Raw genomic sequence first — 18,698 nt, 5'->3', positions numbered from 1 at the left:
GTGACATGGAGAAACCCAAAACAGTGCTGAAGTAATTATATGCAAATTCTATGCTGCAATCAACTCGTTACTACTTTTGCCTAAACAATCCTATCTGTGGCACTGATCAGTCTCAGAGGTTTTTTGCACAACATGGAGGTCCAAACTGTTTTCTCTGTAGTATCTGAAAGCCAGGAGAATATATTTGTTAATGTGACATGTACTTAGCACTGTACAAAGCTGACAGAAACCTAAGTGAAATTTCAAAAAGCAGCTCTAAGACAGCATATGACTCAAGACAACGCTCTCACCGCAATATGTAGTTTACTTCACAGAACATTTTTAATACTTATTGTTACAATTGTCATAAGCATCATACAGAATACATTAAAGCAAACATTCAGAAAAAAACGTACAAGCATGTGTGTGGCTGATACGCATGTGTAAATGCTAGCTGCATGAAAACTGACAGACCTGAGCACAAATGACAGCTGTGAGCTGTTATCCACAAACATCTTTATTTGTATGAGCTACTCCATTCCATTCGACCCTAACATAATGGTTTATAAACTGCTATTTTATATATGGGCAACACCTCATATGTTTTTCCTCAATGTTTGGACCTATTTTGATTTAGATAAATCAACATTTCAGAAATTTATAAGGAAAGCTTCCATTCCATTCCCATCTGTCCTTTCCAGCCTGCTTCAAAAACACCAAATTATTCATATACACAAAAGGAAGACTAGTTAAACCAAATTAAAGATTTTATTATAAAAACAGATTTTGGTATGTGCTTGAGTGCAAAGAACCCTGTATATTTAACAGTTGTGTAAATCAAAAAGAGTAAATGGCTTGCTTAAAGTGCTCTACAGCTAAGACTTTATAGACCAAGTTTTTCCCTAAATTAATACCCAAAAAATCCCCTAAAGCTTACGATGCTAACACTAACAACCTTATGCACCAAGGTGCTAGTAGGCACTGTTATACTACATCAGTCATTAATTATTAAGAAAGTCAGACTCCAATCTCACTTACAGTTAATGCAAATTTACACTGATGTAACTGAGAGCAGAATCCCTCTCCTGGTGTATACCTTCCTCAAATGATAAAAGGAGTCGCAAAAACAGAAGCTCCCTTTTGTATAAATAGGTCATAAATAAAATATGTACAAATACAAATATTCATTACAACAGCAGCTTAACCTAATATTTCAGCTCTTGCTTCTATAATACTTGCTAAAAACACCTTAAGTGAGTACATTAAATCTTACAGTGCTGCATTAGCTACTTGTGATGCTACACACCCCAGAAACAATTTATGCACGTTTTGAAGCCTTTAGTAGATCTTTAGAAGTGAAAGTAGGTAGAAATTTTTGATGCAAAAAAGAATAAATAAATAAAAATTATTAAATATCCAATGTTTGGTACAAATGCTTCATATTAAGTTATTTTTACACATTTGTTTAGAAAAATACACTAAATATTTGTACTTTCATTGGCTAAAAATAAGGACCAGATTATGTATATCCTTATGTTTTTAAAGAAGGCAATGGCAATTACTGTCAGGCTGCTAGAGTAGACCCATTAGTGCCCATTCCCACAGCCCTTACACAGGCAAAAAAAAAGCCATTACAGGGCTAACTGCAGCTCCTGGAGGATGACCTGGTACAAGTGACCAAGAGGCCCCATGGCACAAGTTGCATTTTCCCCCCCCAAAATGAAACCTTTTTGCTAAAGTTTATAACCTGCAGGTTTACTAATGTATCAGTCAGACCTTCACACTTTTTAAAAAGAGCTACATTTACAAATGTGGATGCTTATCTGTTAAGCCATCATTTGTTCCAAAAAATGCACATTCAAACTGTGAAATATTAGGAAAATACTCTTGCAAATAAACTATATAAAGATAAAATACACTTCAAAGATAGTTTTATGTTATTCTATAAAGTGCAGAGAAATCCTTCTAAAAAGGGGAATGACTACTTCCTATAACAACAGTATAATTACAGCAGCCTTTGCATAGCATTATTTATAGAAAATTGAATACTTTCAGTTTCTTCAAGAATAGGATGAAAGAGTCTCTTCCAGTTCAGATCTTTCCTTTGATACCAATCGATTTTCTTCAGGAATGGTTGATGATACCAGATCTCCATTGACAGCACTTCTAGAACAGTGAGCAGACCCTATGAAGACATCAGTATTTAGTTTTCAACCCTCAAAACCTCATACATTCTGTCAGTTATTCTATTATCTATTTCCTATACATAAGCAATCAGTAGCGTAATTACTCTAGACTTTTCCTGAAAGATTTCAATCAATATCATGCCCAAGGATGATGGATCTGAAGAATGTTCAGCTAGTATAAATCAAGTCATTTCCTGCCCACCCCAATGACTTCTACATTATGAAGGACAGTAATCTATGAGGCGCAGACGTATTCTGTATAAGGAACACATGAACTTTTTTTTTCCTTCAAAAGAACTGCTGCATCGATCAGCATTTAATTAAAACATTTTCTAGTATTGAAATGAAACGGATGACACACTGCAAGTTGAATATTGCTAGGCTACCTGACAGGAAAGAGAAAGAACTAAGATTAACTGCAAGGTAGCAGCAGGAGCTTCTAACACAGTAAAAGAAAACAACAACAACAAAAAAACCACAACAAAAACCAGAGAAACTGAGCTAGAAACTAGAGCTACATAGTAAGGAACCAAAAAACCCTGGTATTAGGAGAAACATACAAGACAAAGACTCTTCTCAGCAGTCCTGAAAAGAGTCAGACTGAGTAACCAACACCAGAAGTTCCAGACGGTAACAAGAAAAGCCTTGTGTTACAGGAAGCTGCACCTACATTAGCAATGAGACGCAGAACAGGATCTATACTAAGTTTATTAGCTTGGGATACATGCTGGCATACCCTATGCTGGTAGCGAATGTGTGAAGCGAAATAGGTGGTCACCCTGCAACATTTGAGCATCAGAGAACCAAGAAAATGGTGTGGAGGTGCAAATGCTTGCCTCATGATAGAATGTAAAGCATGAGTACTGCTTTGTGCTCACGTGGGCTTTCAGCAATGTTTTTTTCAATCCAAGTGAGACACTTAAGCACTCCAAAAGGAAACAAGACTAAACCAGAACTAGTCAAGAACTATTCAAGTTAAAGCCTCCCTGAGAGGAGTTAGGATGGAGTATAAACAACAAGATTCAAAAGGATAAATGGCTACTAACTCAGTAGGCCCATCTAATCAGGAGGGATTAATATTCTGATCATGACATCATTTCATAGTTTTTGGGTTGCTTTTATTTATTATTGGCAAGACTGCAGTTTTCCAGAACAGCGCTTGTTCTCTACAGAAGGCAAGCAGCCACCAAAATGAACCATCTTGCTGCGATGCACTGGTGGAAATTACCCACCACCACCAACAGGGGTCACAGAAAGGAAAATCTGTTTTGTGACAACTAGCAGGTGGCAACCAACAGTATTCCACATCACTTACCAGAACATCGATCGTATAAGATTTGTTAGTACAAACATCTCTTTTCTGGTAATGCCTCTATTTTTATCTTGCCAGGAGTCTCACTGATTTCAATACAACTACTCCAGCTGTAAGATCCTTTTCAATATGAATGAAAGCCAGCAAAAGTCAGCTGCATAAACTATGCAAGTGCTTTGATTTATAATATAGGAATCTCACAACCAAAACTTTGCATAACTAAAGCACTACTACGGCACTAAAACAGCTGCTGTAAACAGGTTAATAAATTGTACAGAAAGATACCAGAGAAAGTCATCCCTCTTCCAAACTTACTCTGAGAATCTTCAAAGGGAGTATCAATGTGAGATTCTGTATCTGAGTATGTTCTTCTGCGCCGCTGTGAAAATCGGTGAAGGGATGAAATAGGTTCTTTTACAGAGTGATTATTCCTACAAAAGAAATTTAAAATCATTTTGGTGCTTAGATTAAACTGTTAATATCAATGTTTTTCACTATACTAAACTAGAAATGGCAGAACCAACAGAACATTCTTAATTTTCATAATTATAAAGCCTGAAAAGGGAAATAAAAATGTAATATGATCTTTATATGCAGAAAAAAATAATTCGAGAACCTGAAACACTGACCCAATAAGAATATTTGCATTTCAAGCTCTATGTCTAACTTCATGAACTTGTCAGAGTAAGTTATTTGCATAAAGTTTCTAGCATGACATAACTTTTATAGTGTATTAGAGACAGCACCTCCATTATTTGCCACCAACTCGGATAATCTGCACCCTAGTTTTCAAAATTAGTTCAAATTATGCTGTTTAAGGTCCTGTCGTCCCCCCCCAAGTGAATTCTTCTCATATTTTGATTTTAATGCTAGTGGGTTCAGGGAGGTTTTTTTGAGACATAAGAAAAAAAAGCTTAATACAGTAGAAGATTACCTTTCTGAATAGCAAGGTCCAGGGTGGCTAATGGAACGCTTCATCTAGGACAAACAAAAACAAAAACAAACCACACCAAAAATGTCACAAGCTACTTATAAGAATAATATGCATACCTACATTAATTTTTACTTTATTTACAGTCTCTACAAAGAGGGAGGGCAATCTTTTTTTTTTAATTAAAAGCAACCTTTCTTAGTTAAAAGTCTGATTTAACTACATGAAAACAGATAGACTGCCATCGATATTAAAACTTTTAAAGCATTCACACAGGAAATAGTATCCTACAAAAAAAATACTACCTAGTTTCTATGGAATTCATTCTCTCTTGCTTCAGAGTTACTCATAGAGCCATTTGTTAATTGCTATGATGTACATAAACATCAACACATTTTTCCCCTACCGAATGCCAGCATAAATTCCCCATTACACAATAAAGCCAAATCGTGCCTCTTGATTCCTTGTGGTTCTTCTCGTATCACTGTCAAATCTCTATGCATATCAAAGAAAGTTATTAATTTAAATCAATAATTATTAGCTTTGTAAGTAAATTGATTGAAGATAAAGAGCAAGAGATCCAAGTGCAAAGGGATTCCCACAACAAAATCCCACAATACAGCTCATCTTGGAATCTATACATATGATCAAGGAGACATTTAAGATGACTCCACCTACACTGTTCTTCTAAGTGAAATAATCTGTAGTAAAGAGTTATGCAAGTAATATCTTTACCATTATTTACCTTTTTGTTAAATAAGGGCATGTTAGATTAATACAAACATTTTGAATTATATACACTGAAAGATATGCTATCTTGCTGATGTGCTTCAAGCCACAAGGCACTTATCTGTTTAAACAGGACGCAAGGTTATGGAATTTTTAAGATCAGTGTACAGCTAGCATTCTAAAAAAACAAAGAAATGTTTGAACTGAGGAAGAGTTAAACCTCATTCATTTACAATTACAGGGCCTTGACATGTACAGCAAATTACTCTGCTTACGTAAAGGCTAGCAAACAAAGACTGGGAGTGGAAAATTATTAATTTATATTTAGGACCAGTACTGATCATAACATAATTGAGATTTCAGCTGTTGACATCATAGCACATAGCAATAGAATAGTCTTCTGCCATTCTTCTCCCCCATCCAACCAACAATATGACACTTGGAAAAAAGTAGTATTTCAAAATGTCTAAACCATTTGGACAGGTGATGGCGACACAGGAGATACCAAGGGATCAGGGTGAGGCAGCTGGAACATTTCTGGCTTAAACTTGGCATTAGCAATCTTCACACATTCTTCAAGTGTTGTGATAAATGTATTACATGTGGCACTAAGCAAGGAAGATGCTTCATTCATGTTCTGAAAATAAATGAAAGCACAAGCATAAGCAAGAAAAAAATACGAGATGCAAGTACAACTCTCCCCTCCACACACTCACACACAATTTCCCCCCTTACCATAAAGAACTTCCACTTCCCATGTTATTTAATCCAGTGTACACCTTCCAATGAAGTTTATTTAAGCAAACAAATATGACAGCATTGTAACCTCTTTCTGACATCTGAATTGCTTTAGGGTATCAGCCAACAACACCGTAACATTTTTACTGTGAAGTTTGTCTCAGAGTGAGTAACTGGTATCAGAAGATCTTTCAGAGAAACAAATGAACTGCAGTAGAACATGCAAACAGCTTTATCACTCCAGTGTGAGGAGCCTGCAGGTCAGTTTCACCTTGCTGGAAACTGAAAATTTGCTGCATTGTGACTAAGCATCAACCCCTTGCTTTGCCCTAAGTGGACAACAATATTGTCCACATACTGTTCAAGAGTGTAAAGAATGAAGTAATTCACAATTTTCAGCACTAACTTTCATTCAAAAGTAGAAATACTAGAATAATTTTCCTTGTGCCTCTTCAGAGAGATTTATATATGCGGCAGGTTTTCAATACCTTTAACACTAGCTTTCACTGATAACAAAATGGAATACCCTCCTACACAAGGAAGGAAAGAATGGACAAACAAGATTATTTCAACTACTCTGCCTGTAACAGAGATACAAAAAAGACAAATTATTGCTTAACTCATATGGCAACCCTTTGGCCTTTTAAGCAAATGACTCAATAACACGATTGCTTCCTGATGCATGTTACAATTACAGGTAAATCATTCAGGTACTCTATGCACATATAACCACTGTTAGTGTTATATACACACAAACACTCAAAAATTGATGCTAGGTTAAATCTCCCAACATCAGGGAGATGAAAAAGGCATAAGATGTCAACAGAAACTCAAGGTGTATGATCTAATTAGGTTCTCCAATGGCGTTCTAGAAATTCTGTACCTCAATGCTGGGAGGAGAGTGAGTCTCATCATGGTGAACAAATTCTTGTATTGTATGAACTTGCTGCATTAAAAGATCACAGTAGAGACGAAGTTCAGACATTTTGGTTTTAAGAGATTCATTGGTCTCACTTATTTCTATAAAAAATAAAGGAAATACCAATTTATTGCATACAATGTATGTATGCATTTTAAATTTTAAGCACTTTTCATTTAAATTTAAATATAAATTTAAAAATTCACTTAAACTTTCACTTAGTTTTGAGGAAAATTGGATTCTGCAATGAGTCAAGAACTGTACTTGAAGCAGGCAATAGTTTCTACTTTTGGATAACTGATGCTAATTTAATGACCATTAAGAAAGTGGCACATTGCACATTACCAGGAAAGATAAAGTTGAAATCTTTCTTAGCAGCAATGTAAAGTAGAAAAAAATTAGTGGATGAAATTTACACTCACCATAGTGGTTAGAAATGGTTACCTTAAGCCAGCCAAGAAAAATTATGGAAAAAAACCAATAGTAACTATAAAGAATTGAAAAGCAGAAGTGAAATGGCTTCACAACAGCTACAAAGAGTACATGTGTTCTTGTAATGACAATAAGCTGCTGGTATTTCAGCTTCTTAAGATAGAAGAGGTCAATGGAGGTGACCCCTAATTCAAACATCAAGTTGGAATTTACCATATAGATGACTAGAAATAATTACAATTTATATTTAAAGACAATAATACTGACTTTCTACCACAATATTTGCACTATCTTTATCTGAAAGCAAGCATCTGAAAAAGTAGTAAGATTGTATATGGTCTAGGTAACACACATACCTTTTTCTTTTTTTGTCCTGGTATCTGCTAAACAGGCTTTTGCACTCCCCAGTGCTACCAGCCACCTTTGCCTTTCGGCCGCATTAACTGCTTTCATGTAGAAATGCTGTTCCCCTGGGATGATTAGCTCCATTCTTGTGTTGTCTGTTGCATGAACTTAGGATAAAGGAGGAATAAAAAAGTTTTGAAAGAAAATTAACCTCAACTCAGTAACAATTATTCAAAGTATTTTAAAATGTTTATTACAATCCCATAGTAATACAGTAAGTCACAATGTACCACTGCTAAATAAAAAAAAATAAAGCCCAGAGCTGCTCAACCCTTCTCCCCAGCATGACTTCAAGTCAACATGTAGCAACACGAGACACAAAACAGTGGCCAGACTGAAGTACAATGGGGTTCCCTTTCTGCATGTGAATCTGTAATAACTGTCATATTCCAAACCTGGTCTAAACATGGCAAACTGAAGAGTTTTGTTACAAGGACAAGTATTTACAGAAGACTAGGCTAAAAATTGAAATAATCTCCCTTCTAGACAAAATCTGGCTTCAGAGGTCGCAGAGTCCTAGATCTTCCACTTCATATCACTGATTTAATCTACACCGAGGAAAAGGTAGCAGTAAAAAGTTACCACATGAAAAATACTTGGTGGACCATGTAAAATAAGAAGTTCTACTTTTCAATATACAAGCACCCACATCACAAGCCCAGTCATCTGTGGGTATCTCAGAAGAGGTCAAAAGCTGAAAGCAATGGAGAGTTAGAGAATACCTTGCTATTGGCCAAGGAGGTTGACCTACATATTAGATTACACTAAAGACTAAACTCACAGTCTGACACAAACAGTTCACTTACAAACTCATACATCCTCACCTACATAGGTGGGCAGCTAGTAAGTGACAGAAGTAAAAATGACTCAAGAAATCAAAAGACTAAACATCTCTGGTTTATGAGAATCTCCTCTTCTGGGACACTGCTGCGGTTCTTCTGAAAAAGTATCATTCACGGATCAGTTTCTTGCCCCTGGTCATAAGGGGGATAAGTAGTAGAACTAAATAACTGGCCAAGGTAACTTCAAGCCTAAGCCACGTGCACACAATTATTTAAAACAAAAAGGAATACATGGTGCATTCTAAATCTCAAAACAGAGCTCTAACTGTCAAAAACATTTCTCTTTGTCACAATTTCATAACTTGCATTCATTAGTATTTATGAATATGATGCAGCCACATTGGACTATAAATACACAAAAATAGAGAAAAAGCTTTTGATGCAGAACACATATTCCGCGATCTCTTCTACTTCCCTGGCAGCTAAAGTTTCCTCAAGCAGAAATCTATTAACTCTTACCTTTTATTTCACACACAGCCATCTTTATACTTCCTTTGCTGCCTTTGCAAACATCATCTTGTGAATCATAGTATGACAGTATCCCATTGTCTAAAACAAACCACCGAGGCTGCCAACCTGGCAAGATCAAAACATGAAAAGGAAAGTTCAGTCTAATTACTAAATTGCAAATCAAATTCAGCTCTTTGGCTGTTGCAACTTCTATAAAAAATGCAAACATTAAACTATTCATGTAACAGAGCAGGAATTAAACAACCTGCACGGTCTGAAGACCAGAGCCACTCTATAACCAGACTAGTATTACATGGATATTTCACTCCCATTCTTTTTCAATCCAAGATCAGCGGTATTTCAGCTTTCACTATATTCCATTCTAGAGCAAAATTAAATTTTCATTTAGCCACCAAGGAACCCTATTTTGAAGGTTGATAAAATACATAATGCTGAAGAACCATTTTCATTCAAGTGTTTTTCAGGTAGACTTTCTTAAGATTATAGGATGTTATTTGTAAGACACAAATAAATGACTGGTGTCACAAACTACTACGCTATTGTCTCCTCTGCCTACTGTATTTCCGTAAAAACTTCTATATTTCACACTTAACTACTGACACACCATTTTCTCTGAAAGTAGCCCAGCCCCATCGCTCAACAACAATTTTATGTCAGGCTTTGTGCAGGGAACCAAGACATGGCTTATACTCCTAGGTCCATTTGTTAGGACAGCATACACCAGCTCCCCTACTAAGGTTTTCACCAGCTTTGCATTAGCAAAATTATATAATGATCTTTGACTTCACTACGTATACAAAACAGCATTTTATACATAGATGCAAATACCTGTGAGAATTCTATGTAGCATTACACCATATAGTAAATTATTGTCATGGGCCCTCTTAGGTTAAAATATAATAGCATTCCTTTTTTTTTTTTTAAACAGCTATTTCATAAAACTCACTACTTATTGAAATAGATGCCCTAATTTCTAATACTACTAAATGCAAATCATTTTGCCTAGTGAATCACCTTTGTTCCTAAAAATAACATGGAACTAAAATATTCCAGCAGAGCATAATGATTACACTGGCCCATTACAGTCTGAGTCAGCTGTACAATAGGAGCAGATTATCCCTCTGTTTTACAACTTGACACCAAACTTGAACTTACTGCTTGGCTTAGGGTTTGGAATGGCACTGACTGCACGGTGATATGACAGTGTGGTCAATGGTGCTTACCAATTGCCATTGCAACAGAGCAAGCTGCAGCCAAACAGCAGCAGTGTGTTATAACACAGGAGGCTTAATCAGGCACCAGACTCTTAAAAAATCAGCTAAAGGCTTCATACTACTTATATTAAGCCATTACAAGTCTTAACACTAATTCACGGAGCGTTAAGACCAGGTCACATTACAACATATCACAATTCCATGATACGGAAGCAACATGTTACTATTTTTAAAAATTTATTAGTTATAATGCTAAGCAACTGTGTCTTTCAAAAAATGCAGTGTGGTAACTAATAAGCAGATCCACACTCAGATATAAAAAGAGAATAAAAAAAGTAAAAATATTGAAGGATACCAACTCCCACAGGAAATATTTCAAATTGTATGTGTACGTCACCACTTATACTCAAAGAGTATGCAAACACACACGAAATGGCTGAAGACCCTGTCCTGTAAAATGCAGCTCAGAAATGCACTAATGTTTTTTTTCCCCTGCTACACTGTGTTTCAAAACATTGACTCTGTGCTGCCCGTATCTCCTAAGTGCACACGCAGGTGGTAAGCCAGTGCCTGTCTCAACAGTCTGATTCTGATAAAAAGGGCCCCTACATGGATGATTATTCCAGCCTCACATTATGCTGGTATTGGGAAAGACAGAACAAAGGATTTAAAAAGATTCCCAAGTGCCTCACAGAAGCAAGCTAAAGAACAAAAACGCCTCTTCTGATTTGAAATTGGGCAGAGTGTCCTACGATTGACAAAAATATTTAAGAAATTTTTACTTCACAAATTCTTAGATGTACTCATATTATTTGAGAAGAAAAAAAAAAAAGCTGTATTTCTAGTTTGATTTTAATGAAGGAGGAAACTAAATGTTTTCCACAATGCTTCAGCAACAATAACAAGCTCCTTTGCTGCTTGGCTTCTACCATTAATGACAACAAGTACTACTGCCTATTTCTGGCTACAAAAATAGATAGTAAACAAGAAAGTTGGTAATAATACTTAAAAATTTCACTGATGTGATTAGATTATATTTTTTTTAATTTGCTGCCCTCCTATATTCCAGAAATTGTAGGAAATTCCTGACACGCTGTAATTTTGAAATTCAAGAGCAGTAGATGCTCTCAGTCGGCCAACAAACATGGAAAGAAGAGTTCTGCAGTTTGCTATTTAGAAGGCCACTGACTTTTAGCAGAAGTTAGCTGCATTTTGATATAACAGTCTATTATGTGTACAGCATTTAATAAATATTTACTTATTAAATAACAGACTTCAAATGGGAATTTATATCAAAGACCAGAAGGGCTCATTACCTGTGACCTTTTACCTTTTGCTACAGTAACATTTTTGGTCACATAAGGGAAAGTGACAATTTTCATTCTATTTCGAAAAGAAACTTGTCCTCATTACTTCTTTCATAACCACAATTTTTCCTATATGTGTTTTCTCCGCATTTATTGTGAAGAAGAGATAAAAGTATCTTGTCAAGTATCTATTTAATTACAGTACAAGTGTTCCCTTTCACTGCAAGGCCGGTATACGTGGACACATACTTGCTCTGAAAAATGCAAGAGTATGCTCTGTACACTTCAATTCACAGCAACCACCCACAATTCATGCAATGCGGCCCATGTTTTATAAACCCTCAGAATCGAGTTTCACCCCACTCCACATTCAAAATTTGAATATGCTGAAGCAGAACAGCACACGTGAAGCGCGGAAGAATGAGAGGGCAAAGAAGATATTGCCAAAGCAGTCAAACATGAGGCCTGATTAAGCACGGTATATGATCCAACACTGATCCGCTCTAGAGGAACAGTTAGTTCTATTACAGTGTCAGAAGAGAAATCTGTTTCACCTTGACAGTACCATCTATTCATTGCTATCTCCAGAGGTGCCGTCTCTACTACAACAGACTATGAGGCAAACAAAACCAGAGCTCTGATGGAGACGCAGGCATTAGTGCATTTTTGTCTACTGCACTTCTAAAAATACACATTGTGAATGCTTCACCCAGAACTAACGGTTTTTTTAATCTATGTTACAGGTCAGGATACAGGAGCACAGATTAAAAAAAAAAACCATCCAAAAACACATTAAAAGAGAATTCAGACTTTTACACTTAGCACTGAAGACTTAGAAGATGTCACCTTCAATGATTCGTCAATCGCAAGCACAGATACCCTGGAAGTTGAAGCTGCAAATTAAAGCTATTTCTGAGAGGAAAGGGGGGGAAACCCTACAGCTGGGCCATCAGCTTAAGACGCTTCAGACAGCGTTTCCCCCCAGCCTGCCCGGTTACGAGACCCCGACTAACACGGCAAGGCGCAATCCAGGTCTCGAGAGGCACTTGGCCACCCAGTTCCCAGTGGAAAACCACGGGGGCCGGTCACAGCTTGGCTGCGAGGCTGTCGGGGCGGCGCCGGTGCCCACGCCGCAGGGCTGCGAGGGGAGCGCGGAGGGGCCCGGCTCGGCCGGGCGGAGGGGCCGCCGCCACGCCACGCCACACACACGGAAGCGCGTGGGGAAGGCTGGCGACCGCCGCTACCCGCCGCCCGCCGGCCCACCCCCCAGAGCCGGCCCCGAGCGCCCCACCGCGCCAGCCGCCTCAGGGGCGCCGGCAGTCTCCGCCGCCCGCGGCGCGACGCTCGGCCGCTCCCCAGCGGCTTGGCTCTAAGTGCAAACGGCGAACAATTGCTCAGCCGGCCCGTTAACAACCGCTCCCAGCCGCCCGCGGGACGCCGGGACCCCCCGGCGCAGCAGCAGCGCCTCAGAGACGAGGCCAAGACCTCCGCCCCGCAGGCCCCGACCGCCCCGCAGGCCCCGACCGCCCCGCAGGCCCCGACCGCCCCGCAGGCCCCGACCCCCGCCGCGTACCTGCCAGGTAGTTGGTCCACTTGTACAGGACCCCCTCCATCGCTCAGAGCCCGACGCCGGGCCGCATCCTCCTGCTCCGCCGCGGGGAAAGGGCAGCCGCCGCCGCGGGGATGGGCGCTCACCTCCCGTCCCCGCCGCTACTGCTGGCCGCGCGCGGAGGTGGAGCCGCTCAGCTCAGGCGCGGCGGCCCCGCGGCGGCCCCGGCGGCGCCGCCCGCCCCGCGGGGCGCTCCGCATCCCCCATGCGCGCCCGGCCGCGCTCCCCAGACCCCGCCCACCGGCACGGCACCCCCCCCCCCCGCCGCCCGCCCACCGTTTCCCTGGCGTCCCTTTCACTTCCCGAGCGGAGGGGGCTGGCCCCAAGGTCCGCCCGCCCCGCGGCTGCCGGGGCCGCCTCCGGGGGGGCTGAGGGGCTGCTGCGGCGCAGGCTCAGCCCCTCCGCCTCTCCGCCCAGCGGGGACAGTGCCACGCCGGCGGCGTCCTCGAAGCGATATGGGCCGCGGGGTGACCCTGCTTCTCCTGCCGCTAGCCCTGCTGGCGGCCCCGGTGCAGGCCGAGGACGGCGCGGCGGCGGCGGCGGAGGTTAAAGTAGAGGTGCTGCACCTCCCCGAGGTCTGCAGCCCGAAGAGCAAGAAGGGGGATCTGCTGAACGCTCACTACGACGGTTTCCTGGCCAGCGACGGATCCAAGTTTTACTGCAGGTGGGCCCGCAGGGCTCGGGCGGGGTGGAGGGGCGGTGGGCCCTGCCCCGCGGTGTCCGTGGCACAGCCTGCCCGCCCCCAGAAGCGGCGGGTCCCGCTGGCCCGGCGGCGGGGGCTCGGCCGGCCCTGGGTAAGCGCTGAGTAAGCTGGAAACCAGAGCCATGCCTGAGAGTGGCGGCCCTCGCCAGTGAAGGGCATCGGCTGGGAGGGTCGCTGAGACAGCTTACATGAAGAACCCCTTTGGCAGGGCGAAAAAAAAAAACCCACCCTGTTATCACCTGCCACGTTCTGTGCTGTAATCTGTGCGGAACAACTCGGGTTTGGAGGAGGAGCCCCTGGCAGGGTCGAAGGCCGACGGTTTCAGAAACTGGAATACAGCATGGGCTTCTACAAAGTTGGCATTGTGCAGGGCAGCCGTGTTACACTAGTGGTTTGCAGTCTTTATGCCCCTTCCCTGTCGCTGTTGCCCTCCTCGATTTGTGCAGCCTTCCTCTTTGCTTCTATGTTAGCGTTAGACTTTTACTTTTCCACTTCGTCCCATCTGCCTTCAGGCCGTTTCAGCTTAGTTTAGCTGGCTTTGCACAGAAACCTGTGTGCAAAAGCTTTATTTTTACAGTGCCTTGCTTTTAATGGTGGTGCATCCTACTAGCAAGGCAGGACTCCCCTGTGCAGAACTATGGAGGAGAGTCTTTTCTTTCCTTCAGGTACCTGGCTCATTCCTTACCCATATTTGGACAGATCAGACAGTGGCCTAATTCATTACAAAGCCTTGACTGCTTCTCCCCACTTGCATCATTAAAGAAAAAACTCAATATAGGATAATTCTTCATTTAACAGTACCATTTTCTTTGCTTTTTTTTTGGTTTTGCCTGTTGAAGTGACTGATTTTGGCACATATAACGGCTCTGATTTCTGAGCCAGAGGCTGCTCAGTAGCTGTTCAGTGTAGCTCCCATACTGGGGACACCTCATATGAGTAGCTGGCTCAAGCATCCAATATCTAAACTGAAGAGAGTGGTGGGTGAGCACACAGTACTGGAGCCAAGATGGCCAGGTTCCCCCAACACACCCCTGCATGCTCTCTCCCATCCATCCTACAGTGATGGGAACTGCTGAAGACATTTTTGCTTCCTAGCAGTGAATTGCTCCCAGCACTCCTCACAGACTTCCTGAAGTGGCACCTTGTTTCTAGCATGTGGTGTATATGATCAGGAAGATTGGATGGTTTTGTAATGAGTTTTTTTACTTGTGTTTTTGGTTTTGTGGGTGTTTATTTCAGAAGGATGTTGCACCATACACAACTCAAGATTTGACCTTAAATTAATTATAAATGTAGCAGAAGTCTTAATACTTTAGATTCATGCACTCTAAGCATTCTTGTGTTCTAATAATCTAATGTATGTTTTTACTGACTGCTAATTTAAAGTTATTTTTATGTAAAAACCATAAAATACTAAATTCATTGTTATCCACTCACAATTCTTTTTAATAGTCGGACGCAAAATGAAGGTCATCCAAAATGGTTTGTTCTGGGTGTTGGACAAGTTATAAAAGGGTTAGACATTGCTATGATGAATATGTGTCCCGGAGAAAAACGGAAAGTGATCATTCCTCCGTCGTTAGCATATGGACAGCAAGGATACGGTAAAAAAGAAGTTTTAATACTAAACTTTGTCTTTCCTCTGGTTTACCCTTTCAAACATGCAGCATGGTAAATGACTGTAAGAATTGGTGCTCCATTGTTTTTGGAGGCACTGAGGGCAACAACTGCAGCTGTGCAGCCTGATCCTGCTCATTCTCATGCAGTTTAAGTAATCCTCATCATAGACCCACACCCAGGCCTTGCAGTTTGCATTAGAATTCAGTATATGGCACCCAATGTGTTTTCCCAAGTATTGCCGTAGTACAAAAAATTGACAGCAAAGGGAAGATCTTCGTGATTCATATCCGCATTTTTGGCTTAATCTATTATATGCCAATCATGTTTAGTTCCTCTTATTTGACTCCTACCTGCTTAGCCTTCTAGTGACATTCTGCATCTTCTGAGTAAAATGGAATGTAATCCAGTGCATGCCACAGAATTAACCTAAGAAGAAATAATTTGTTTAAAATACTGCTTACATTCTTGATAGTTAATGGACAATATCATCACATTACATAATAATTGCCATGGTTCAATGCATGAAATCTCATTTGAATTTATGATGCTAAAGGGTGCAGTCTACTTTGAAAAAAAAAAAATCCAGTCAGAGTTTTATGCAGTGTTTCAGCACTCTTAACTGTAGATAACAAATTCAGCTCTGACTTGGGTGTAGTAGTTTCTGTGAAAAGGTAGCTCCTGCTTTATTATAATTGTTCTGTAGTGATACTATGTCAGAATTCCATGCACCAGTTTGTCTTTGATACAACACCACTGTAGCGCTCAAGAGGAAAAAATTTTTTCCTAGTAATCTTTAATAAGTAAGTCTTGTAACAACAAGGAGAAACACTGACACAAACCAAAGTATATTCTCTAATACTAGTCTTAACTATTTGTTCTAGGTAGCACTTCCAGAAAGCATTCTTTTCCTGCAGCATACCTGTCTTCTGTCTCAGCGTATTCCTGCATGCTGGGGAAGATGCCTGCCTAATCTTGAATTAGAAAAGATGCATGTGGCTTTCTAAATCTTTACATATCTTTCCTTTGTTGGTATGTATATTTGTAAACTACTGGCACTGAATTCTAGTATTGTATCTTTCTTTCATCAGTAGTATATTAACCATGATTTATATTCAGATATATTTAAAACATCTACATTTTTAAAGCCTGTGAGATTAAAATCTTTAGAACTCTCATTTTTACTATGGATATTCTAGATGAATAGCGTGAGTAATAGTTTTGTTTACCTTCTGTTTATAAACAAACTAGATTCTTTAGTTTTTCTTAGTTTACGAAGGATGGGCACAAGCTCAAAATTCTGAGGTTACAATGTCATGCTCGCTGGCTTTGGCTGTGAATAGAAGCAACTTGCATGTTTTTTTAATTTTACACTGCATGATATATTGATGCTTTTTTGGCTTTACTTTTATACCTCATTAGTTTGTTACTGTCTCTCTTCAGTTCCTTTTTTTTTTTGCCAGATGCTTGATGCAATATGTTTATAGGCAGCGGTGTTTTTACATCAGGTATCAGAAAAATCTTTGACAAAGGAATAATGAAGTGTAACATGTAACATGTTTTTTCTTTCTTCAGGGACCAGACAAAATACCCCAGTAGGTTTTTTTTCTTTTTTTTTGTGAATCAGATAACTTACATTCTTTGCTTCTTTCTAATGAGCTGTATATTTTAAACACTATTTTACATAAAGTCCTTTAACCATAGGTATAATTCATAGTCAGTTGCTAAAACCTGATACTGCTTTCTTGTTTCTTCAGGCAGAAGATGTATATGAACATTGGTCTATTACTGTAATCTTTTAAATCAGATTGCAGATATTTAATAAAGGCATACATCTTATAATCAGTCTCTCAATAAGCCCCATCACGACAGTACGCGAAACAGTGAGAACTTCAAAAATACTGTTTTTTTCATGATAACAAACCCTCTTCTTGATTTTTAAAAGTACCTGAATTGATGAGCAATATAATTTTATTTCAGAAAAGTATGTTGTTTGCAAATCTCTCTCAAAATCATTTATCTAACACAATCTGAACAATCTTCCTGTCTAGCTGTATAATATTGACGTTCAGAGTTTAATCTGATATTAACACAGCCTTTTGTAATAAAAAATGAGATGCTTTACCTGTGAGTTTATCATATGTGTGATCTCTGACCATAGGGTCTGATTTCTTAAATGCTGCTTTTTTTCTTCTCTTCATAGCACAGGGCAAGATCCCACCCAATGCAACATTGATCTTTGAGATTGAACTTTATGCAGTAAATAAGGGACCTCGCAGTGTTGAAGCATTTAATCAAATAGACAAGGATAGTGACAAGAAACTCTCTGTACTTGAGGTAATATGATGTAACTAATTTGGAATAAACAGTTGCATCAGTGTTATCTTTACATGAGCTGCCTCTGCTGCAGTTCATCACATAAAGCTTCTGTATGCTTACACAAACTGCACTGTGCAAAGCTGACATTTGCTTTGATTAATACAGTAGTATGCCTCAGACTTGCTGGGAAACAAACTTTAGATGTGTCTGCGCAGGAGTCACAATAACTTACGTATATACCCGAAGTGTCCTTGAAGGATAGCTGTTGGTACCAGTGTAAAAGCCCCAATAGTTGGACTTTTTTCTTTTCTTCTAGATAAGCCAGTATTTGAAAGAAGAATTTGAAAGAGATGGCAAAAAACGTAATCCCTCAGTCCATGACGAAATCTTAGCTGATATATTTAAGAAGAATGACCATGATGGAGATGGTTTCATATCAGCAAAGGAGTACAATGTCTACGAGCATGATGAACTCTAAGTACTTAGAAAAAATTTTGACTGTTTGATGGACACTGAATTTTAAAAAAATACTTTGTCACACAATTTTTTTTGTATTTTTTATAGTGGCATCTTTTTATATCTCTTAAGGTGACTATAAAAATCTTATTTTTAACATTCAACTAATAAAATGTGTTAGATATTTCAAAAGAAAAAAATAAAATTGGAAAACACCATGATCTGTTATTAGTGATTCCTGTGTCGTGGTCTAATCTACAGTATTGCTCAGTAGTCTTTCTCATTGTGTAAAATACTGGTGCAAGTAATTATTTCTGTCCTGTCAAGCACACAAAAATGATTCCGGTACCTGCTGACATAGAACATAACTGATGAATGCTTCTCTATCCTCTAAAATAGAAACGGGAAACAGAATCGCAGGAAGGTAACTCTGTTAAACCTCTGCAGCTTCTTGAGGAATTGCCATTGGCAGAAAATTTACCCATAAAAGGCCTTAAATGGCACTGTCTATGGAATGTCAAGATGAAAA

The 18,698-nt window shown here is 39.6% G+C and overlaps 2 protein-coding genes across 4 annotated transcripts; one reads left to right on the top strand and one right to left on the bottom strand.

Moving 5' to 3' along the window:
• Positions 1-286: 286 nt before the first annotated feature.
• On the bottom strand, positions 287-13,176 carry PLEKHA3 (pleckstrin homology domain containing A3). Its single transcript, XM_075093603.1, has 8 exons — positions 13,039-13,176; positions 8,933-9,049; positions 7,583-7,738; positions 6,759-6,895; positions 5,610-5,774; positions 4,412-4,455; positions 3,793-3,908; positions 287-2,164 (listed from the first exon to the last, which is right to left on the bottom strand). The coding sequence occupies exons 1-8, from the start codon at positions 13,076-13,078 to the stop codon at positions 2,040-2,042; spliced, it is 900 nt and encodes a 299-aa protein (XP_074949704.1). The 5' UTR covers positions 13,079-13,176; the 3' UTR covers positions 287-2,039.
• On the top strand, positions 13,134-18,390 carry FKBP7 (FKBP prolyl isomerase 7). Of its 3 annotated transcripts, XR_012660662.1 has the most exons (5): positions 13,149-13,738; positions 15,230-15,381; positions 16,279-16,426; positions 17,598-17,731; positions 18,030-18,390. XR_012660662.1 is itself a non-coding variant. In XM_075093600.1 (4 exons), the coding sequence occupies exons 1-4, from the start codon at positions 13,149-13,151 to the stop codon at positions 18,189-18,191; spliced, it is 1,038 nt and encodes a 345-aa protein (XP_074949701.1). In that variant the 5' UTR covers positions 13,134-13,148; the 3' UTR covers positions 18,192-18,390. The 3 variants fall into 3 exon arrangements, 1 of the variants encoding a protein (XP_074949701.1); XM_075093600.1 differs by lacking the exon at positions 16,279-16,426 and having other exon boundaries at positions 13,134-13,738; XR_012660663.1 differs by lacking the exons at positions 17,598-17,731; positions 18,030-18,390 and adding an exon at positions 17,152-17,261.
• Positions 18,391-18,698: the final 308 nt, after the last annotated feature.

The sequence above is a fragment of the Phalacrocorax aristotelis genome, chromosome 5 (genome assembly GCF_949628215.1).
Source record: "Phalacrocorax aristotelis chromosome 5, bGulAri2.1, whole genome shotgun sequence".
In the NCBI taxonomy this organism is placed as follows: Eukaryota; Metazoa; Chordata; class Aves; order Suliformes; family Phalacrocoracidae; genus Phalacrocorax; species Phalacrocorax aristotelis.
This window is presented reverse-complemented; position numbering and strand designations above follow the sequence as displayed.